We start from the raw sequence: 24,532 nt of genomic DNA on the forward strand, positions 1-24,532 counted from the left end.
TGCCGTGCCAGCTCCTACTTTTGCTGCTGCTGATATGCGTAACTTTTTGCCTAAATATTGCTTCTCATAGCGAAGCGTAACTATTACCTTGAGAAAAATGTTTTGCCCCGTTTTTTCTGAATTGCCGAGGTGATTAGATCAGAGTTCGAGATAATATTCCCGTTAATTCGTCTCTGTACCCTCTTCTTCATTGTATGTCTCACTCCAGTGGGAGGAGTGGAGATGTGGACAAGTGGGAGGATTAAGCATTTTTTCTCCCGTTTCCATGGTGAATGATGTTATCAGCGATCCATTGACGATGGTTTTTAAGCACGCGCACAACCCAGAGTGAACACGCTCAGAGTTGATTGACCCAACGCTGATCACCTGTGCTGAGAACCGATAACCCAGAGTTGCTAATCTCTGAGTTGGTCAACTCAGAGTGGAGGGTTGACCTCAGAGTTTGTCAACCCTGCTTCTTGAAATAGGCCCCAGGACTCACACAGTGTGCTCATAACTGGAAGGCCATTAGCATACATTAGCATATGAACCAATCACAGGATGATTTGGCATTCAGCCATTCAGTTTTTTCCCCATCTCTGCATGTTTTTCTTTCTAATACAATGTTACCTCACAATCCAAATCCATACAAACACATTTTAAAGAAAATAATTGTCTGTTTTTCTTTGTCATCACTGTAGAAAATTTGATCAGACAAGAAGTGACTTTGACTCCCTTTACTCTGATTCAGAGAAGTGTGTGTGTCTATGGCTGTACTGCACTTCATACACACAGTCACACTCTCTCTGTTTCAACAGATTTCACAAGTCAAAGCAGCTGGGAGACTGGTGTGGCCTCCATGATGCAAAACAGTGAGTTACACCTATAAGATATTTCTTCGTATTATTTGAGTTACGTGTTACAGTATGTATGGTAATATGTGTGGTTTACAAAGAGATATAATACTACATTTATATATGAATCTACATGTTGATACGGTATATACATCTGGTCATAATGAATTGTTATTTTTTTATGATAATAATGTACCTAAAGACAATGAGATAAAAACAATGTGGCAATTTGAAAGGCGTAACACCCAGTGATTATTCTACAGAGAATGGGTAGCTTCCTCAGAAGAGCATTATGGGAGGTTTGAGCGCATTGTGTAACTACACAACTTCACTGTGTTAGTTCACTGTTTGCACCGTACACTACAAACAGCAGGTAGACTTTACCCACTAACTGGTGAAGCTAGTGGAACATTTAGCAGCTTTAGAGCCATAGATTCTTCTCAGGAGTTTGAGAGAGAGAGAGAGAGAGAGAGAGAGAGAGAGAGAGAGAGAGAGAGAGAGAGAGAGAGAGACCCCCCCATCTTATTTAGTGAATGAGCTAAAGTCCTCAGCACAGGCTAGCTAGGTAAACGTCACATTAAAAGCTGTCAGATAAAGGTAAAAAACAGGATCATATAATAGTCTCTGTTCATACCCATACCCAACAGAGTGTCTGTAAAAACAAAGAAAGTTCCAACCTTCAACCACACTGCCAATCATTCAAACTCAACCTCTCATTGCCTTTTTTTAAGACCAATTCTTTGCATTTTCATACTAGTATTCGAGTTAGGACCAAGTATCTAATTACTCTCTGTTTTAGCTGGTCTTTTATTTTTAACAGTAATAATGGTTATACTGCCAAGTGCTGTCGTCATGTTCTCAGATCTGAGCAATTCTTTAGTTAATACAATGTAAAACTTCTATTACTGATAGAAATAATGGACAGAAACACTGAACTTAGACCCAAGTAGTAATAAACTGGAATGACCCTTTATTCATTTATATAAACAGATCTAAATGCAGATCTTCTATCCATCAATAACTCAAGCCCGTTTGCCATGCATATGAAATTACAATACAGTCATCCGTGGTCGAAGTTCCTGATTGGACCATTAAATATTGTTAATTATGATGAGTAAAGTTGAAGTAATTGGATGTATAAAAGCTATATGGGACTGAACGTGAACTTCTTTTCTTCTTCCTTCCTATGGGACAAGAGGTGCACCATGCTGTCTGCAGTGAAGGTGTGTGTGTGTGTGTGTGTGTGTGTGTGTGTGTGTGTGTTACCTCTCTCACTGTGTCTTTGCATGTTTCATTCAAGCATGTCTCCTCTTCTTCCCCATACTTAGTGAATGATGCTGCTGGACTTAACGATAAGCTACACTGTAAACTTTGATAAGTTACTTACTTAAAAACATCTAGGGAACAGATGGCCTTGAAAGTAAATCTAACTATTAGTATTAAGTTTGGTTGACTTTATATCTTCTTGTCAAGTTCCTAAAAGTTTAGTTGTATTTAATTAAACATGGCAAGTGCAATTAACTTGTTCACTCTGAGTGATGGAAACTTAACACTGAAGAGTTGTGTTTACACAGTAGAATTAATGTCAAATGCCAAATGAAACATTACAATCAAACTAAATACACTGTAAAAAGTGGCGTGAAGAGACAAACAGAGGCTGCTCTGAACGTCTAGCTCGGAACCACAGAACGGGCAAACTTTTACTTTTAAAACCGTGCAAGACTCTGGAACACCTCACACAAGGAAATTAGATCAGCAAACTCCCTAACTTCATTTATATCTCAATTAAAAATCAACTTTTACCAAAAGCACAATATTTATTTTAGAACTTTGTTTTAATGAATGTCTTGAAGTTTTAAATTGTTCTAATAGTCGGCTTCCTTGGAGTGCACCTGGTGTGAGTTGGAGACATTGTTTAAATTTTTAGATGGTTCACGTTCACAAAGGCAAAACTCAAACCGACTATAGATTGTAAACAAATGTCATGTGAAGGGAAATGCTGTTCAATGATTGGTCAGACAGCTAGACTGGTCTTGTCAGGTGCTTATACCCTAGCACACCTTTTGCATGCCTCATCCTTTAAATTGTATTTGGCAGAACAGCAATATGGAGAGGTAGAGATGGGGATGACATTAAACAAATGTGTACACATTATCAATACAAAATATGGTGTGTGTGTGTGTGTGTGTGTGTGTGTGTGTGTGTGTGTGTGTGTGTGTGTGTGTGTGTGTGTGTGTGTGTGTGTGTGTTTGTGTGTGTGTGCGTGTGTGTGTGTGTTTGACCACTAAGCTTATGTACTAATGGTGCAATTCAAATGTATTTTTACAGCAAATTTATGGTATATTTGTACACAAAACTACTGCATTCATGTCATCTAGAACCTCACTTTTTTCAATTTAAAGATACATTTTAGGTATTTCAACATTCTTATTTGACAGTTTGAAGAGCAGAGAGTGCAGAGTGTAAATGGGGGAAAGAGGAGAATGACATGCAGTAAATGGCCCGGGTCGGATTCGAACCCGTGGTCCACTGTGAAGAGGACTGAGCCTATGTGTTACACACCCTATCCACTACACCACGGACCAACCCCAAAACCTCACTTTTTAAACAGGTGCATACACAAACACATATCAGAAGAGAGTTAGATGCTGTAGCAGACTTCCTAAACCCCACTTCCATTTCAATCAATTCCTAATGTAGGCTAATGCACTCACTAATAATCTCAGCAAATTAATATTGGCTTTCACCTTCAGTTACTCCAGCTGCTCCATTTTTCACTATTTGGAATTTCAATGATTAAAGAGGAGGTGGTGTAATAATAGCAGCCTGTCTGACATGAACCAAGTGCTATTGGCCAGCACAACATTCTTGGAGAGCATAGACAAATAATGTTGTCCTTCTGTGGGGGGTGTCCGATTGGTAAAAGCTTTTACGTAGTTTTCTTTAACTATTTATTTTGTCCTTTAATTTAGACAATGAATTGTTAATTCATTACGGGGTTAAAGTGAAAGTTAATTCAGTCAGGTTCAGTGTGCTGAGCTGCTCCCAGGGGCCCACTGTGTGTGTGTGTGTGTGTGTGTGTGTGTGTGTGTGTGTGTGTGTGTGTGTGTGCGTGCGTGCAGCGTGGGTGTGTTTTTCACAGAGGGACCACAGTCAAATTGGCTCCATATGTCTGTCTATTAATTGCGTGTCAGTTGTGGGGCAGTGCGCTGTTCCTGAGGGAAATGACTGTGTGAACATGATGTGAGGCAGCAGGAGCTAGAGTTCCATGTAGAGGGGTGTAGTGATCCAGCGTCACACTCTCCCAGTACACAGCAGCTTCTGCAAGGCAACCATGACCCCAATATCAGTCAATTAATGAGAAGAGACGTTCAGAGACACTACACTGTGAGCTCAAGTGGAATGGAGGGCATCCATCTGTTCTACTGCAACGGTAAAGACAGGTGAAGCCGCTCTCCCTCTCTTCTCTCTCTGTTCCAGATCTAAACACATGAACAAACATAAGGCTGAGCAGTGCTTCTCTTCTTTTCTAATTGAATACCTCTTTATGTCATTAATCGCTGATTTAAAAATTATTACAAAGACATACGCAAAATAGTTACATTTTAAGGCTATACCATATTTGTGTCGGTTGTTATGAGTGCACGTTATGTCTCTGTCTCTGGATATTCCTCTGAGACAACAGATATCGTTTAGATGAAAATATTTCAAATCTGTAAAACCCAAATGTTTGACATTGTATCAGACCACAGCCTAAATATGTTGTTTGTCTACACAGGTGAGTTTTTGTCTGCCGGCCCTAAATCTCTAGTTTGGCAATGGGAACACATCACGGCTTTCCATGTCCACTTCACATGATCTGTGTATTGAACCATCCGCGCTACAACATCACAGTGCTTCCAACCTTTGCTCTTTCACATTAAAGAAAGCAAGTTATTCAGGCCTAATCCATTTCTGGGGGACATAAAAATAAATCAACATCCCCAGGGACACCCAACTATTTACCATATTTTCTTTAATATGATTAAAAAATAGATCAGTAATTTCTGTCTAAATATTTGAATAATATCGGATATCTCGGATAAAACAGGATTCCACAATTGAATGCAGTTTGACCCACCCCTATGCCACACATAGAGAAAATGTCAGCTATTCAAAGATTTAAATTATTATAAATAATTAAAAATAATGTTAACAATAAAATAGAACAAACAATAAAACAATAGCAAAGAAGGAATTATTTCTTGGTTGAGATATGACTGTTGAGGTTCCCCAAAAAACTTAAAACTGTCCCTTTGCCCCACATACACTAGTGTAAACAGGGGTGTTTCTGCAAGATTGTTAATTTAAATATAAATATAAAAAAAAAAATATATATATATATATATATATATATATATATATATATATATATATATATATATATATATATACATATATATAAAGTCTTGAGGTTGTTTAAAATCTGGCCAATAATGGTAGAATCATTCACAAGTTGACAGGCGAGTCTAAATCTTTAGTTTTCATCTAGTAGGCCTATCGTTTTCACTTTACACCTTTTTTTTATTTACAGCAGTGAGCATTCAATTTCAGGTTCTTTGTTGTCATACACACAACTATTCAAGAGAAGAGAAGCAGTTGTTGGCAATGAACCCTCTAACAACAATGTTTAAAAAGATAATCCCCCCAATTCAAAATGTAGACATTAGTCACATTACGTAGTGGAGAAGTTATATATTCAGGAATTAAATATGATATTAAAACACAATGATATACTGTGGTAGACTCACATAGAGATGTTAATAGGTAGTAAGGAAAAGCAGTATAAAGGTGTAGTGTAGCAGTGTGGTGAGGGAAAAGTGACATAGTGATGAGCTTGAGAGAGAGAGTCTGTGTGTGTGTGTGTGTGTGTGTGTGTGGGGGGTATGTGTGCATGTGCGTGTATGTGTGTGCGTTGGCTGGGTGTATGATTTATTAATGTCCCGTTGAGAGCTTTATAAGTCTGCAATATGCTTTCCCCCACACAGCCATTAACTGACAATAGACAATTGATTCAGTAAATCCCTACTTAACCTGCACAGTGTCACAGACTGGGTTCCGCTGCTGCTTCCATCAGAAGCATGTCATACCTGCAGCAGCCACATAATCTCTGAGTTCCAATCCCCATACTTCCATACTATTTAGTATGCCAGAAAAATATTTAGGATGTGCCATTACATGCACGTCAATTGTATTATGCTGAAAAAACCTAGATGCCCCACTAACTCCAATGGCATTTTGAAGCATTCGTCTTTATTCTTGACATTTCTTGACATAATGAAAAAGAAATCTTCCTTATCAGTTTTTTTCTCTCTCTCCTGTGGCCCTTAAAGTATTCTGAACTTTAGTATGTGTAGTAAAAAGAAAAAGTATGTGAATTGGAAGGCAGGGCATGTTTACGCTTCACAGAAAAACCTCCCAATGCTAGTCGGCTATCTTCACTTTCAGCTGTGTGTCACCCTTCTTTTTCAAGCTACAACTTGGCAGAAAGCGCCTACACTTTACAGTTAGCTATCGCTGCCAAGTTGTGAAACGTTTGGACAACAGAATGGGCCTGCAAATTCCTGGTAATTTCTTAACATTTTGAATAATATCTTATATAGGGTTTTGAGAAACTGTTACAAAATGTATACTGTATACTAATCGTAAAACATAATTTTTTTGAATTTGCAGTCATTTTCTGAAGAAAAAAAAGGTTACAGTATATCAATCAATACACAAGAAGACCACAATAAAGTATACCAACAGTCAATGAAGCAACCATAAAATACAATTAAAAAAACAAGAAAAATGTGTTAAAAGTAAAATCGACACAAGACAAATAAATAATAAAAGATCAAGCTAAAATAATGGACATGTTAATCACTAGAAACAGTTACAGCTGGAAACAGGAATATTTAGGACCAATGCCCTGAACTGCCCATAAGTTGGAAGAGAATGTAATTTAAGTAACTGTTGAAGCCTGTTCCAGGTGGTCAGGGCATTGAAGAAGAACGCAGATTTTCCTTGTTCTGAATGAACCCTCGGGGCCTTGAGCAGCAGCAAGTTGTTAGATATTGTATGATGTCACTCTAACAGTGACAAAATGTAAAGAGGGAGGGTCCCATTAATGGCCTTACAATGAACAATACAAATGTGTATCACGCCTCTCTGCTAGTGATGATAGGCCTGCTTTTGCATAAAGAACACAGTGGTGAGTATTGTAGCTTTCACCAGTTATAAATCTGAGGGCAGAATGATACATTGTGTCCAGGCGTTTTTAAGATGAAAAGGAGCAGCACCTTTAGAAATAACATCACCATAATCTATCAATGAAAGAAAAATTGCTTCAACAAGCCTTTGCCATGACATGTTCCTGTAGAGGAAGCTAATTTTCAGATTGACGACAGGTTTATCAATATGATATTTTAAAGGAAAAACTCTCATTATCATCATCTAACCGGATACCAAGACATTTGTATACCGACACTTTATCTCTATTTTTGATTCATTCACAGTGGATATAGACAGGTTATCATATAGTCAATATTCCTGGTCTTTGTAAATAAAAAGCATTTTGTCTCGCTTGCAGATTAAGAACCAACTTGAGTTTAGCGAGGGCATCTGCACGGCATAGCATTTATAAAAAACACCTCAGTTTTGCCATACAACTGAACAGTTGATCAATGAGCAATAAGAGCATGCATGACAACAGCGTATGGCTCAGTCCTTAAATTGTATCAAAGCATCAGTTAAAATGGTGGTAATAACCAGTACAATCCAATGGTTTTATGTGCTTTTCCATTTCTTAAGAAACCCTATTACAACATTTGAAAATGCTAGAATCTAGCATGTGGAACACTCTTCTATAAAACAAATTGTATGTGGCTTAAAAAAGGCTTGAGATACTTATCCTCCCTGCTGTACACCATCCCCTTCTCTTGCATGTGCTTAATTCATTGTAGTCGGACAATGACTCTTTTCATAACCGCTCAGTTTTTATGCTAAGTCATGCTTCAAAATAATAACAAGTATAGTATAGTAAACCAATTGCTGAAAACCTTTTTTTCTTTTACTTTGTGTGTGTGTGTGTGTGTGTGTGTGTGTGTGTGTGTGTGTGTGTGTGTGTGTGTGTGTGTGTGTGTGTGTGTGTGTGTGTGTGTGTGCGTGTGCGTGTGTGTGTGTGTGTGTGTGCATGTGTGTGTGTGTGTAGGTCACAGTGGAGTAAACCAGCTTGGAGGTGTGTTTGTGAATGGGAGACCTTTACCTGATTCTACCAGGCAGAAAATAGTGGAGCTGGCACACAGTGGAGCTCGCCCATGTGACATATCCAGAATACTACAGGTAAACTCCTCATGCTGAGAGTTCTTCATCTCAGCAATGATATTAACAGTTGTAGTATACTGTAGCAACAGGTACGATTAGATGGTTGCAAACCCACAATAATATTAGTCATGTGTAACGCAGAAAACAATGGTAGAAATGTATCAATATGGTATGTCCCGGGGCAGGGGAAGGGTTAGGGATCATAGGAATGGGCACTTCATTGTAAATCACGACTGTCCGCCAAAGAAAAATGACAGCATCAGTTATTTGATTAATACCTTCTATTATACACTCAACTGACTAGCTCTGGTGGCTGTGTAAATTATGACTATTGTGGTCTGACGTTGAAAAAAGCATCTTACTTTGACATTGTACCACTGCTCATTTCCTGGTTCCTACAATAACCAATGGGTTCTTTCGAAAGAGAACTCCACTGATGTACAGTCCTATGATATGTCGGACTGACAACAAACAATTTGTACGAAAAGTTTCAAAACTGATCCAGCATGACCAGAGATATTGTCTTGTGCAACCCACGACGCAGTCTTGCTCACCGTATGTAGAAAGTTGAGATAGGGCTGCAGACAGAGTTAGTCGGAAATCTCCTCCCCTTCCTCTTCCATGCTGTACAGTTTAATGCTCTGCTCAGAACAGGATGCAAGCAAGTGGGCGTATGTGTGTGTGTGTTGTGGTGACAATAGCATCTAGGTCAGAGGTGTCCAAACTATGGCCCAAACCATTTTTTTAATTGGCCCGCAGCATATTCTGAAAATGTGATAGAATATGGTAGCCTGGAAATCAAGACCTGCCGCTGTTGGTCTGGACACGATCCATTGGAGCTCATTAACTATGTCGGAAAATTTGGACTTACCAATCAAATCGTTCTGGGCGGGCCAGAGCCCTATGTATGGGGCTCTGGGGCTGACGTAACCGGATGACGACAGTGCTGGGCATGCGCCGTCGAAGCCGTGATAGTTAACAACAAAGATGGATGCAGATACGTTGTTTGAGTTTGAAACGGCTTTGGCCTCAATACTTTACGATTTGGAAGACGGCACTCAAATCTTTCATTAGCAAGAAAGAAGAATATTCTGTTTTGCCGACCGACCACGGCAAAAGTTTAATTTACCAGTTAACCCCGCTGTTCGCTAAACGAACGGGGCTTAATACGACACCTTGTTCATTGCTCTGATTGGTTGTAGTGCTATCCAATCACCTGCAGTGGTATTTGAAATGCACGCCTAGGTGCCGCCCCTTGAGTTGGGAAGGTATATTGATTGTGGCCAGACCCTCTATCGTTCTAGATGTGGGTCTGGATTTCACCATCCTGACTAAGAAGCAATCTGAGGCTGCTGTTTTGAGAATGCACTGCCAACCCTTTTTGTAACAAAATAAATGAAACCCCATTAATGGAAAGCTGTGATGTTGCCAGTTTTTCTTTAAGCATATTCAGTTATCAAGCATCATTGTTTAACGTTTAATTGATTCAATTACTTTAATACAGAAAAAGTGATGTGATATATTTCACCTCCAGTTAGTGGCCCGACCCATAGTATATTTTTCAGTCTTTTATTATAAAAAAAGTAATATTATATTTGGCCCTCAGTGAAAAAAGTTTGGACACCCCTGCTCTAGGTCATAGATTGTATAAAAGGGATCTAGATGTACACAAGCGCGCATGCGCACACAGTCAGGTACGGCGTTGATCTGCACTTTCTTTTTTAAACGCTATAATGCAGTACAATTGCTGTCACATAACTTTTAGAAATGTGTGTAAACGTTCTCACCTTAAAAGCATCACATAGGCGACATATCTTTATTAGTTTTTGGTTTTTGGTGATTAACATTAGCCATTTCACTTCCAAACTCTTTACATACAAATGTTCCATAAAAACAAGTCCCACCCAAGACATTTGCCATTGGTTTAAATAAATGAAAAATGCCACCAATTTTCTTCTATTATCTCAGAAATAATATACCGTGCTGCCAGAACATACTACGAGATGCAGTTTGGTCTGGCTGTGTGAAACTACCCATGATGCAAAGCTCCTCGTCACCAGTTTGATGGGGAGTTTGAATGTTATGGTAGACGTGGCTAATGTCCTCAAGCTTCTAGCCTCAATCAGAGATGAGCAGTTGGCAGAGGCCCGATACGCTCATTTGTTTCTAAATCCACCTCCAACTAAAAGTCACTTGAATCAATTCATCAGATTCTATGCAGCTTCCTTTGGAGCCACACAAGGCTTACCGGTAATACATATGAAGTAGTAGTCTCCAACACTGTCAAGAAACTTTTCTGTCTTAAATTGGTAGAGTTTCACTTAACCCATGTCAATGTTTGTTATATACTGTAGATCATCAACAAAACGGAAACTTTTGAACCAAATATTTGTTTGCTCCTGCCCTAAACATCATCATGTGTGTGATATTTGCTTGTTTTTATGTCCAGGTGTCTAACGGCTGTGTGAGTAAGATCTTGGGCAGGTACTACGAGACGGGTTCCATCCGTCCTCGGGCCATTGGAGGGAGTAAACCCAGGGTGGCCACTTCAGAGGTGGTAGGAAAGATCGCTCACTACAAGAGAGAGTGTCCTTCCATTTTTGCCTGGGAGATCAGAGACCGACTGCTGGCAGAGGGAGTCTGCACCAACGACAATATACCCAGTGTAAGTCATGTAGTTAAGAGGTTTGTGCAGGGCAAGTTAGGCCTGTCTGGACTCATCTAGACTCATTGGCATTACCTTGAACATAACAGCTGACTATTTATTACTCTGTAACAGTAGGCCTGCAGGTGTGCTTGGTACCAATAGGTATGTGAGAGTGGGCAAGTGTGCCATGTAAAACAAGCTGGAGCAGGTCAATTTAATCTTCAAAAATGTAAATCTTATTCAAATAGCACATGAAAAGACATACTTATTAGATCCATACTGCTATCAAACCTCATACTAGGGACTTTTAGATGTTCATTCAACGGTCTAATTTTTCATCCTATGATCAGAAATGACCTGGAACATCCCTTTTCCCGGGAATTTAGATACAACTATTTACAGCACACAGCCCAGGACATCCTGTGTTTATGAACACTACTGAGTCCAAGTTTACATTGTTTAACCATTTTCATATTACCATTATTAATCACATATAAATATATTACCTCATCGCAACCCATATTCACTTGCTTCCTAAACAAATGCATGCACTGCTGGCACCTGCAAATTGCTTTTATCCAAAGGTGCAGCTAGAATCAATAGATCAACAACTCAAGTTCCTTGTAGCCAATTTAAATCAAAACCAAACAGTTTGGAAACATAACCTTGATAAACAATAAGAGATAAGTTCACTCTTACTTAAAACACATGCAGTCCTTGTTATTTCTGCACACAGGTGTGAGGTATGTACAGTCATATGAAAAAGTTTGGGCACCCCTCTCAGCCGGCATTATAATTGACTCTGCTTTCACACAAAAAAGATAAAAGTGGTATGTCTTTAATTTACCAGGAACAGCTAAGTACTGGGATGTTTTCCAAACAAAGATTTTTTGAAAAGCAGTATTTAGTTTTATGAAATTAAATAAAATGTGAAAAACTGGCTGTGCAAAAATATGGGAACCCTTGTGGTCTTGCTGATTTTAATGCATGTAACAGCATGTAAAACTGATGACTTTAAACACAAAATTGGTTGGATTATGTTGTTAAGCCTTGAACCTCATATAAAGGTCTGTTTAATCATGATAAAAGGTATTTTAGGTGCCTAAATGCAAGTTCCACTTCTCTTTGACTCTCTGCAGAAGTGAGACAGAATGCGATCATCAAAACAGCTCCCAAAAGATCTTAAAAACAAAGATTATTCATTGTCATGGTTTTAGGGGAAGGCTACAAGAAGCTTTCCCAAAGGTTTCAATTGTCAATTTCTACTGTAAGGAACGTTGTCAGGGAATGGAAGGACACAGGCACAGTTGCAGTTAAACCCAGGTCTAGCAGACCAAGAAAAGTACAAGAGCGGCATATGCGGCGGATTGTGAGAATGGTTGCACACAACCCAAAGATCACCTCCAAAGACCTGCAAGAACATCTGGCTGCAGATTGTGTATCTGTACATGGTTCTACAATTCAGTGCAATTTGCACCAAAACATCTGTATGGCCGGGTGATGAGAAGGAAGCCCTTTCTGCGCCCACGCCACAGATACAGTTGCATGGAGTATGCAAAAGTTCATTTAGACAAGCCAGCTTCATATTGGAAGAAAATGCTTTGGACTGATGAGACAAAAATTAAGTTATTTGGTCTTTATAAAAAGCAGATGCTTTGGTGCAAATTGCGCTGAATTGTTGAACGATGTACAGATACATAATCTGCAGCCAGATGTTCTTGCAGGTCTTTGGAGGTGATCTGTGGGTTGTGTGCAACCATTCTCACAATCCTCCACCTATGCCGCTCCTGTTTTTTTCTTGGTCTGCCATGCCTGGGTTTAACTGCCACTATGCCTGTGTCCTTCCATTTCCTGACAACGTTCCTTACAGTCGAAATTGACAATTGAAACCTTTGGGAAAGCTTCTTGTAGCCTTCCCCTAAACCATGACAATGAACAGTCTTTGTTTTTCAGATCTTTTGGGAGCTGTTTTGATGATCCCATTCTGTCTCACTTCAGCAGAGAGTCAAAGAAAAGTGCAACTTGCATTTAGGCACCTAAAATACATTTTCTCATGATTAAACAGACATTTCTATGAGGTTCAAGGCTTAACAACATAATCAAACCAACTTTGTGTTTAAAGTCATCAGTTTTACATGCTGTTACAGGCATTAAAATCAACAAAACCACAAGGGTTCCTATATTTTTGCACAGCCAGTTTTTCACATTTTATTTTATTTCATACAACCAAATACTGCTTTTCAAAAAATCTTTGTTTGGAAAACATCCCAGTACTTAGCTGTTCCTGGTAAATTAAAGACATACCACTTTCACATTTTTTTGTGAAAGCAGAGTCAATTATAATGCCGGCTGAGAGGGGTTCCCAAACTTTTTCATATGACTGTATGTGGAACTGAGAACCTGAATTAGCTTAGCTCAACTCAGGAATTACCATAGACTTTAAAGGTAAAAAGTAGTAAAAAGTAGTTTGGTTGGGTCTTTGACAATGGTTACTTCTTTGGATTCTGCCCACCAATCCTTACATGTCCCACAAAATGATTGATCTTATGTTGTTTTTATCACCAGGTTTCATCCATAAATCGAGTCCTCAGGAACCTGGCCAGTGACAAGCAGCCAATGGGCACGGTGGGAGCTGAAGGGATGTTTGATAAACTCAAAATGCTCAATGGACCAAGCACCTGGGGAGGACGCTCAGGGTGGTACCCTGGGACCACCATCACTTCTACTGGTAAGAAACGTACTCATAAAATAACTACATTTGTGTGTCTGAAGTTTTGTAAATTTTGGCCACAGAAAATAGAAGGGATGCACGACGAATTTCCCCAACCTTGAAACTTAGGTTTTAATTAAGAAAAGTTGACTAGTCTATAAGCAAGAACACACTAAGACAAAGCCCAATCTCTGTTTGAGGAGCCTTTAGCCTTCATAGTCTTCTATACAATTACCAAGCCGTTATAGGGTGCGCCACACCGTTTATTATAACAGGCATACTCAGCGATTGTAATCTAGGACACTTCTTGTCACAAACAGCTAATATATATTCACCATCCGCCGTCTGTCCATCGTGTGGTCATGCCAACAAAAAGTCAGGTGTTTACACACAGACACTAATGACGACCTAAAAAGTCTCGCTCGGAGACAGCAACTGCCCAGAACATTGTGAAATAACGTTTCAGGGAAAGGCCCGGCTACTCAAGTGTCCAATATTGCTGTGGTTAGTATAAACATAAACAAATGGGGTGGTAGGATGGTCTGGAGGACTGGTTCGATCCCCAGCATCGAACAGGAGGGTGTTAGTTGTAAAACTAGCAGAGGCTGGTATTACGTCTACGGTGTCCACCATCTCTACCGATTGTGTCCTTGAGCAAGACACTTAATCCCAAACTGCTCCAGGGGCGCTGTACTGCGGCTGACCCTGTGCTCTGACCCCCTCCGAAGTGTGGTAACCCGAGAGGGGATGCAAAAAGACAAATTTCAATGTAACCAACCATTGACTAATAAAGTAACTTAAAAAAAAAATTAGCTGGAGATTGCTTACCCTCCCTTTAAGATTGTACACATTGAAGACTTTGGTTATGGCGTTGAGCTAGACAGATGCACTTTGTTAGTCTCTGACAAGTATATCATAAAACAGACCCTTTTAAGCCCTGAATGGTAGCTAAGGCTGGGAAAGCTAACCAAAATGGGGAAAAAAACAAAAATTCAACATGAAAAAAGACCGAAAGTCAGTTTAATGCTGAATTACCAACAACAAGACCGACGCTAGCTAGCAACAAACATCAGGCTAGCGCGGAACAGGAGGCTCCTAGCCCGCTCGCGGATAACGACAACATCAGAATGACGTGCACAGCCATAGTCTCCGACAAAACTACTCCACATGAAATGCATCCCAAACAGCCAGATGGTATACTTGCGGCCATTAACTCTCAAAAGGCAGAAAGTTTAGATTGAACGAGCTCATCGTATCCCCAGTTTCCCCACTGTATAAATGTGTATGGTGACACCATGTTTGGTTCACAAACACCACTATTTCTACGCCTTTCTTTATCCCACTCTACCGGCAGTCTCTGTCCCCCTGCTTACTTTGAAAGGCCAAATATATCAGGGATTTGGGCTCTTATTGCAGGCAGTAGAGATTTAGAGAGAGATATCAGCTGTTACGGTTGGTAAGTGACTTGTTTACTCTTTGCCAAGCAGACCAGAATAAAAAGCCCCAAAATAGATCACCAGGAGCGCCACAGACCTGAAAGGTTATGCTGGGGGAAAAAAAAGAAGCAAATTAAAAACAACAACTAATACAATCATTTAGATGAGATGATCACACAAAAACAGGCAGCCAAAATCGCAAGAACCAATTCTACAATAGCGCCACCATTTGTACTAGAAGGAATACACAATCAAACAAGGTAGTTATATACAAATATTAAATCTACATGGAGGTCGATGCTTTGTGAGCTAGTAGGATTTTTTTTAGTTGAGCACTGGCTTGGTCTCACAAGACACAATACACACATACACATAACAGTTCAGTTCATGCCGGAGATTCTGATTTGTATACTTTTACAAAAATACATTTGAGTCAGTTTTCCCCAGTCTTTTTCATTTTGTTAAAGCCCCAAGCCAAAAGCCTTGTAAGTCTATATTTTTTTCACACAATCAAGAATAAAATGTTTTGTTGATCTGATACCCGGTCATTTATTCAATGGATCAGCAGCATGTGTAAATTGGGGGGGGGGGAGAGGTGTCTCCTCTCATCTGTGTCCCTTTCAGCCTGACTGGCTGTGACACTGAGCAATGGCTTCATTCTGTTTTGCAGTGTGTGTCTGCTGGGGATAATGAATAATTAGACTCACACCACCAATATGATGAGTTCCACAGGGAGCTGGAGTCAAGCTCTCGTCTTCTCACAGACCACATGTTTAGAATCTAACATTCAATCTGTCAAACTTTACATAGCTTATTTTTTCCCCTGATGACGTACAGAGTTGCAAATTTTTTTTAATTCTAACATTAAGAAGTATTGTGTAATAAAATGGAAAAAAAAGAAAATAACAGCAATGAAACAATAGAGTCTAAGCTAAAATAAGAAAAACTCCAATTGAAGTCCCAATCTGTCATTTCTTAACACACAGTTGGAGGCTATTGAGTAGAACCCCAATAAAGATATGACATGATATGACACAGAATCACCTAAAGTCAAAACACAGTCTCACTGACAAGTATTTGATAAATAACTTTACCTGAGAGACCTAACCATCAACTACAATGCTCAAATCTAACAGAATGAAGACCGCCACATTGTTGGAATCAATTAAAATGTAATTTTGTACTATTATACTTCTAATACAGCTTTTAAGGTATATGGTTGGTCCAATAGCTGGCTGGACATGTGCATTATAAGTATTCATAAAAACTGGATTTCAACCCACAAAAAAACACGTTCAAGTCGGGGCCCTCTGTTGCTTATAGTGGGTAGAGCGCGTACCATATTGGCTCAGGCCTCATTGCAATGTTCGAATCCAACCTGGGCCACTTACTGCATGTCATCCCCCTCTATCTCCGAACGTCAACCTTACTCTTCAAATATCAATAAAAAAACAATACATTCAAGTTGATCTACTTACACTGAGGATTGCGTGTCAAACACAGTAATAAGTCACAGTTTTATTCTTCACTAAAAAATGCAAATAGTGTAAAAAAACCCAGTTAAGTTTGATGGCTTATCTGCGCACAAGTTAACAGTGAAGGCTTAACCCTAATCCAATTGTACTTGTTTTCTTTGCTTTGATTGGTGCAGAGTGTCAGCAGCAGACAGAGGGAACAGACTCCAGACCAGTGAGTTGTCATGGTGAAGACTCCGAGGAGACTCAGATCAGGCTGCAGCTCAAGAGGAAGCTACAGAGGAACAGAACCTCTTTCACACAGGAGCAGATAGAAGCTCTAGAGAAAGGTACACATCTAGTATTCCCCTCAATTTAATATAAAACTGGATTTTAGATTATTTCCTTCACACTAATCATAAGAAACAAAGACTATCCGCTCTGCCAGTTTTAAATGTATCTGTAACACTCTACAGTAAGGGTACATTAATTAACAGTTAGTTATTACCAAGCATTAACTAACCGTAAGTAACTGCTTAGTTAACGCCTAATAAGCATTGACTAACTAAGTATTTACTAACTGCTATGCTTAGTTAATGCTTAACTTGTCTCACACATACACTAAAGCCTTGTGTTGATTATAATGTGGGGTTTGCAGTACTCCAGACATTTAACAGGTATACTGAATGTAAGATCTGATTTAGTGAAAAATCCGCTGTAGCAGAGTTTTATCAGTGGATGATGGGAATCTTTGCTTCCCCATTATTGTTACTCTAAATGAACTGTTCAAATGCCTATCAATTAGACAGAGATTAATTGTTTTTAATTGAGATTAATTTGGCTTTTTTGTTCCAGAATTTGAAAGGACTCACTATCCAGATGTGTTTGCCCGAGAACGCCTTGCCAACAAAATTGACCTTCCAGAGGCTAGAATACAGGTAGTGTTGTATTGATTCTTTTATAGTCACTGTGTGTGAGAGTTGTCCTAATTTATGATTTTTCAGTTCAATATTATCCAATCAGGGATGATCAGCCCTGTAAACACCAGAGTCAGTCACAGAGTGAGTTTTGGATCTTTGTCAAAATGAATAGGCAGTGCCAGGGAGCATGATATATGCTAAAGCTTATTGTTCACAGTCTAAATGTACTATTAATGGTTTTCAATTATCTTTATTACATTATGTAATAACTTAAAATATATCTAACTTTCAAAAATACATTCAAATTAATTAACTTTATCATCTATGAAATTAAACACCTGTTAATTGGTTTCATATAATGATCATTATGTGGATCATAGTGTTATCATTCTTGGAATAGGAAATGATTGAATCATTTTGTCATAATAATAAAACTCAATCCCCACAGTGCCACTCCTTCACATGGGAGTACGGTTGGTATACTGTAGGCTCTGTTGATGTTTATCTTTTGCCAAAAATAAGAAAAAGGAAAAAAAAAATTCGAATATGTACATTGTAAATTTAATATATTAACAATGATATCTCAATGATTTAACATTAAAAGAAAAAAAAGTATCTTGTGTTTTCCCCCTTAGGATGATCCTAAACATTTGCACTGTTACAGTCCAGAGCATAATAATAAATAAAAAAACAGCTCTCCATGCACTGAGAGGAACAAGGAGATCGCACAGTTAAACCACGGCAAATAACAATGATTTAATTAATCATAGTAAAGCAGAGACATCCCACGTCATTGGATCATTACGATAGTTATCATAATAATTAGACAAAGTAGTAGGATGTTTTGTTCTTGCAGCTGCATTAAAGTGGCTATGAGTAACATTTAAATATCTTTTAAACAGCCTCATGTTTCCTCTCATAATCATAAATTACCTTTAACAGCAAACGAGACCATCAGTGCAAAGAAAGACGTTTTTATATAGTTTTTATTACTGCGTTTGGTCTGGTCGCACACCCAGTCCGATTTTCGGTTCACGTGTGCATGCTCTATGGTCACATATCCGTATTGGTCGCAGATTTCAGTGTGGCGCAGCAACGCGATTTGAGAAGCCTATCCCTCCAGGTGAGGGAAGGGGAGCGGGAGCCTTGTTTGAGACTGTTATTTGTCGTCATAATGACTGATAACGGGGCTGAACCAACAAAGAAAAAAAAGAAAATGCAATGAAGAAAAGCTAAAAGGGAGAGTGATAGGCGGGCGGGAGGGCGTTGCACGTATACACAATTTCACGGACCGAACTAGACTGCAGTGTTCACTCCTAAATGAGTGAGCGGTAGCCTACTAAAACAAAGTTTACTTTGCCTCACCAGCATCATCAGATGACCATTATTAATATGAAATAGTCATTATTTACAACAACATAAACACATTACCTCATCGTGATCCATACTAACTGCCGTCTCTCGTTCATTCGCTTTGTGTGAGGACACGGAATCTTTCAGCTCCGTGAGAGGTGACACTGCATCAACTCATTGCAAGCAGGTGTGTGTGTAGCACTGACTGGCATTAGTTGATGCTGTGTCACTAACCACTCTCACGGAGCCGAAAAGAGTCCGGTGCCCTCACACTTTCAACACACGGACATGCACTATATTGCTTCCTGATCATTTGAATCTCGCACGCCCGGCACAAGCTAGAAAACAGCTTCACGACAGCTGGCGTCGTAAAAATACTACCGCTTTTGTCCAAAGGGGCCGCCAACGGGCCATTTCACTCGTAGTGGCTTTAATAGAAAAGTTAACCTCAGACATAGCTTAACCATGTCATGTGATCTGCTGCTTCACTTCACTTTAACAACAAATATTACTGGCATAGTTTAGCCCGTTGACACCTTATTACCGTTCTGTTTTATTTCAGAGCAATCTTAAAACACCGACTTGCCAATGTGTAAAACAAAAGAGTTTATGGACCTTGTTTCCTCCATTTTTTATTGGCTGAAGTGATTCTGTCTAGGAGCAAATTTTAATATAAATAGTGTGGGAAAGAATCCACAGTCCTAGTTATGTGCAAAAATGCCTTCATAGGTGCAGCTGGATAAAGAAGTGTCAGCAGGCTTTAGAGTTAGACTAAAACAAGTGGGTTTCTTAGAACTGAATTCAAAATTCTACAGAACTTCAGAATGTATTTTTTGTACAAAACCGAAGATGATGGATTTGGTTTCCCATAATTTACATCAAAATTGCTTGAAGAAGGGCTCCCCCTCACAGCAACCAACCTTCTCTCTCTCTCTCTCTCTTTCTCCGTGTACATGTGGACATGTCAGAATTGTTTTAATAAATAAACCTATTTTCTTTAAAGGGACACTGTGTAACGTTTTAAGTAATGTATTAGCTAAAATCAATATCCTCATTAATAAATATGTCCTCATTGGTGTAAAATCACCTCTACCAATAATCTGAATGATCCTCCTGAGCGGAGAATTACAAATAGTAATATTACATTTTGTACATTGATCGGGTAAGTCTTATGGAGGAATCCATGTTGGAAGCGAATGTCATCAGGTGCATTGTTTTGAATCTAGAATTGTTCTTGTCCTTGAAGGCCACTGTAGCTTCTGTTATTATTCGAAAGGTCATTACTAGATGCCAATATATTATTATTCATATATTACACACTGCACCTTTAATAATTTCTTAATGGATTTCTCTTCTGGCACGTGTGCAGGTTTGGTTTTCCAACAGAAGAGCAAAGTGGAGAAGAGAGGAGAAGCTGCGGAACCAACGTCGCCAGGCTTCCAATTCCTCCAACCATATCCCCATTAGCAGCAGCTTCAACAGCAGTATTTACCAGCCACAGCCCACCACGCCAGGTATTGACTGCCTAATATACCAGTCGTGTGGTGTCTGGACACTCCAGTCCTTTCGAAATGATGCAAAAGTGTTTTGTTTTCACTTCTAAATTTAAGGTTAGGGTCTCATAGAGCTATTTTGGTTTCGAGTGCCATCTTCCAAAATGGCCGCAATCTAAACCATGAATTTTTGAAGCTCTTCATTTTCACACACAAATAAATGTGGTCTGGTTTCTTGACACCCGGACCAAAATTGTTCTAAAGACCCTTACCTTCAATTTAGAAGTGAAAACCAAAACTTTTGCATAAACTTGAAATGGGAACATCACGTTTGATGATTGACCTAGAAAAACTATTTCTATTATCTGGATTAAAATAATGTCATATATCTCCTGTCTTTCTAGTGTCCTTTTCATCAGGATCCATGTTGGGAAGGTCAGATCCAGCTCTGTCCAACAGCTACGGCCTACCAACCATGCCCAGCTTTAGTATGGCAGCCAGCCTACCTATGCAGGTAAGAATATTGTACAAGACAGCACAACACACAACCAATCAGTCAGGTAGAGCATGTTTGTGTGGCCCTGACCAATTTGGCAGTTCAACTATCTTCCAACAATGTCAAAAATGGTTTCCACCTTTACTAAAACTGTTTTGTGAATTCCGTTTGTTATTGTGAATCTGTTTCATCCTAGCAACAAAAATAAAAGAAAATCATTTGATTCAGCCACCTCCTGAAGCACAGGGCCTGTGGAGACTTCCTGTTTAATAGTATTAACTTGTTAGCTGCGACCGTGACCATTTTAAGAACCTGCTTTAGATGGGAGGGCAAGGCATTCTGACCTGTCAGAGTAACTCAAATATTGCCAAATTACCATCTGGCTGAATGTTTACTTTGCATTGCTTTGAAAACCAATCGAATATATCACACCAGATCTTAAACTGTATACTACCTGACAGTACCAAAATAAGTGTGATAATGAGCCTTCAGCTCAGCTTCATATCATGGGATAAACAGAGTCAAATATCTTGAATATCTAGTTTTAGAATATTAAATATTTACATTGGATTAATCTATGTGTAGAATTGATCAAACATGTCTGTACACTGGACAGCCCTTCCCACGGAGGTTTTTGATATTTGATAAATGTCTATCAGTGGCATTTTGGCAAAACTTGAGGGAGAAAATGATGAATTCCAGCAAAGACTGGACTTGTTATTATTCATTATTGTAAAATTACATTTTTCAATAGCTTTTCTTATTTTTATAATGAAAAACCATAATGAAATCAGTACACTTACATTTTATGTGAAAGAAAATAGCAATGCAAACAATAAAAATCAAAACTGAACTGTTATATGTTAACGTGTACATTCAAATAATGCTGCAATGCAATCTACGACTGGGAATATTTTAATTATGACAAATAGTAATACAATCATTTATGAAGATGACATTGCATGGTTATTCAATGCAATTGGCCAATGCATTATTAAATGAATGGTGAAAAACATATTCTTTAAGCCTTTTTTAAGACAGTCAAACATGCATAATTTGTGCATACGCATGGTCTGAGGAAGTTCTAAATTTGTTCTCAGAATACAAAGAAATTCAGTTACCAAAATATTGATAAATCACTGATTTGTGTGTGAAACGTTCGCATGCACGGTTGAAGCACAAATCACAATATGGCTTGTTGACCATAAACCTTTTCCTGTTGGAGAAAAAAAGGGAATCAAGAGAGTGATTCATTATTAAGGGAATTTATTGTGATCTAAAATACATAACGGTTATTGTTACACGGGCCTCAACAAAACTGTTAATCTTGCATGACATCTAGACAATTGTGAAAGGCTGGTGTTATGTAAATTAATATTGTGTGAATATATGAAATATATATATATTATATTGTAATATCATAAATTGTGAATCTTCATACAATAGACCAAACATTTCTGACCTTAATCTTGTGTAAGATAAAGTCAGGTTGTTATAACTGAGATAGTTTGTACTGGAGACTAGGTCGTGCCAACGTATGTTTGTTATGTCTCACTATTCCAACCCTGAAAATCTATTACGTAGGCTGATGTTCGTGCGTTAATAGATTTTGCTAACACTTCTGGAGAATTACTGCATTCTCCAGTCATTTCATTACAATCCCATTGCTGTATTGTTATCTTGACTCATGTTTGCAAACATTAAAGATCTGTTCATTTTGTATTTAAACATTGTGTCATATGGTAATAATTGCCAAATTCTCATCTTTCTAGAGGTTGATATTTCAATTCCACGACACTGGTCAGGGTCTTAAATTCTCCTTTTTAATGGCTTTCTGTTTTCCAGGCATCCAGTCAGGCCTCTTACTCCTGCATGCTGCCCACCAGCCCTACTGTCAATGGAAGAAGTTATGAGACATACAATCCTCCACACATGCAGCCACACATCAACAGCCAGCTAATGACATCATCCGCAGCCTCGTCCACAGGTAGGAGGATAGAAACTGACTTCTGTTGGATACTCTACAAACCAGCCCCCTTCTCAATACCTCACTAGATCATGAAAACGCATTCATCTAATAATATTTCAAGTTAATTACATACAATCATGATTAGAGATGAACTGATCCACTGTTTTTCAGTACGATCCAATATCTGGGTTTAGGATATAGTCCGATACCGATACTATCCGATTTTATAATTATTATAAAAAAGATTATTGGTTGTAATGTTATGTGTACGGTTAGGAAGGCTCAAGTAATACAGAAATTCTAGTTTAAAAGAGCAAAAAAATACACAAAAAGGCATACAGGTTTTTCTGAACTGCTTTGAATGGTTTGAATACAGAAGAACTCTGAACTTTTTAATTGCTAAATTATTTTTAATGTGTGCTATATCACATAGCTATGGTTTTACATTTTTTATTTATCTATTTATCGGACCTGATACTGATATTGGATGGGATCGGCAGTCCCATCCCTAACTATAATGATGATTAATGATCTAGGCATTCAAACATAGCATCTTGAGCTAAAATAGCTTCAATTTAGAGTAAGAATGATGTCCTTTGAAAGAATAATGGAATAGTAAATACTTACTGCATCATGAAGGTACTGAAGTAAATATTTTAAGGACAAATTGAGAATATATAAGAAGTAGATAACTCCTAAAGCCGACCTGAAACTCCCCAACTCTACACAGCTGTTCATTCTTTTTTGAATAATTCTTTTTATTTCGGTTTAATTTTTTTAACAATAATCAAACAACACCAGACAACACACACGAACCAAAAATAAAAAGAAAAGGGAGAGGTTCATTCTTAACTTTGAGGGATTTAGTTTTTCAGGAAAGCAGCCAACATTCAGTGACTGGATTTGGAAATTCAAAGACTTATAGACTAGCAAGCCAAACATAGCTGCACAAATTCCTTGTTCAAATGGAAACATGGAATCTCCACTATTGATCAATTGAGGTTCTAGTTTGAACAATGCTTAGCTTTACCATATTAGTCTGTTAAGAATAAAGGTGCTTCTGAGCTTGTCAGATTCACAATAAAACATGCAAAGATATTAAATATTAAACATAATAAAATAAAAAACACATCAAAATGTACTTTAAGTACAATAAGTACTGGTACAAGTCATGGTACATGCTCAGGTTTCAGTTCCAGCTCTCTAAGTGTTTTCATGACACCTTCACACTTTCTTTAGTTCCAATTCCCCATGTGGGTTCTTTACCACTGTGCTGCCTCTACAATCCCCTTGTTGTTCAGTGAAAACACACACTAACCCTTTAAACCTTCTGTGTTGTCCTTGGACCAGGTCTGATTTCCCCTGGTGTCTCAGTTCCAGTCCAAGTTCCAGGAAGTGAATCGGACATGTCACAGTTCTGGCCACGACTCCAGTGATGTCACCCCTCATGGCACACACACACACACACACACACACACACACACACACACACACACACACACACACACACACAGTCATCATCATCAGCATGGACTGAACAACAGGACTGTGAGGGACAGACAGCCTGACAGCACCTCATTGACCTCAGGCCATTGACTCAAATAGACCGCAATGCAACAAAATGAACATTTAGACATTTTTATTCATTATCTATTGCAAAAAAAATAAAGTTCAAGCCAAATCCCGGAGACAAGCATGACAGGAGGTCTTTGAGTATCAATGGAAGTATAGGAATAACCAATAGTTGTACAGCTGGATCAAAGGTATCGGGGGGAGGTGTCTCTCTACATTATCTCCATCAGCTGCCATTCAACTTTCTGGCTGCAAGGAAACAGTGGTGATGGCCCAGAATGTGCAGCTCTAGGGCTGGGCTGCAC

At 38.7% G+C, this 24,532-nt stretch overlaps 1 protein-coding gene across 3 annotated transcripts; it reads left to right on the plus strand.

The window, feature by feature from the left end:
• Positions 1-820: 820 nt before the first annotated feature.
• LOC307250857 (paired box protein Pax-6-like) lies at positions 821-24,091 on the plus strand (the record flags this gene model as incomplete). Of its 3 annotated transcripts, none has more annotated exons than XM_080028115.1 (10): positions 821-851; positions 8,065-8,195; positions 10,627-10,842; positions 13,390-13,561; positions 16,622-16,774; positions 17,280-17,362; positions 20,067-20,211; positions 20,595-20,704; positions 22,535-22,673; positions 24,006-24,091. In XM_080028115.1, 10 exons carry the CDS (start codon positions 839-841, stop codon positions 24,089-24,091), a joined length of 1,248 nt encoding a protein of 415 aa, XP_079884241.1. The 3 variants fall into 3 exon arrangements, with proteins under 3 accessions (XP_079884241.1, XP_079884239.1, XP_079884240.1); XM_080028113.1 differs by having other exon boundaries at positions 839-851; positions 22,532-22,673; XM_080028114.1 differs by having other exon boundaries at positions 839-851; positions 13,390-13,552; positions 22,532-22,673.
• Positions 24,092-24,532: the final 441 nt, after the last annotated feature.

This window comes from Ammodytes marinus (genome assembly GCF_949987685.1).
Source record: "Ammodytes marinus genome assembly, chromosome: 5".
NCBI classification, from domain to species: Eukaryota; Metazoa; Chordata; class Actinopteri; order Uranoscopiformes; family Ammodytidae; genus Ammodytes; species Ammodytes marinus.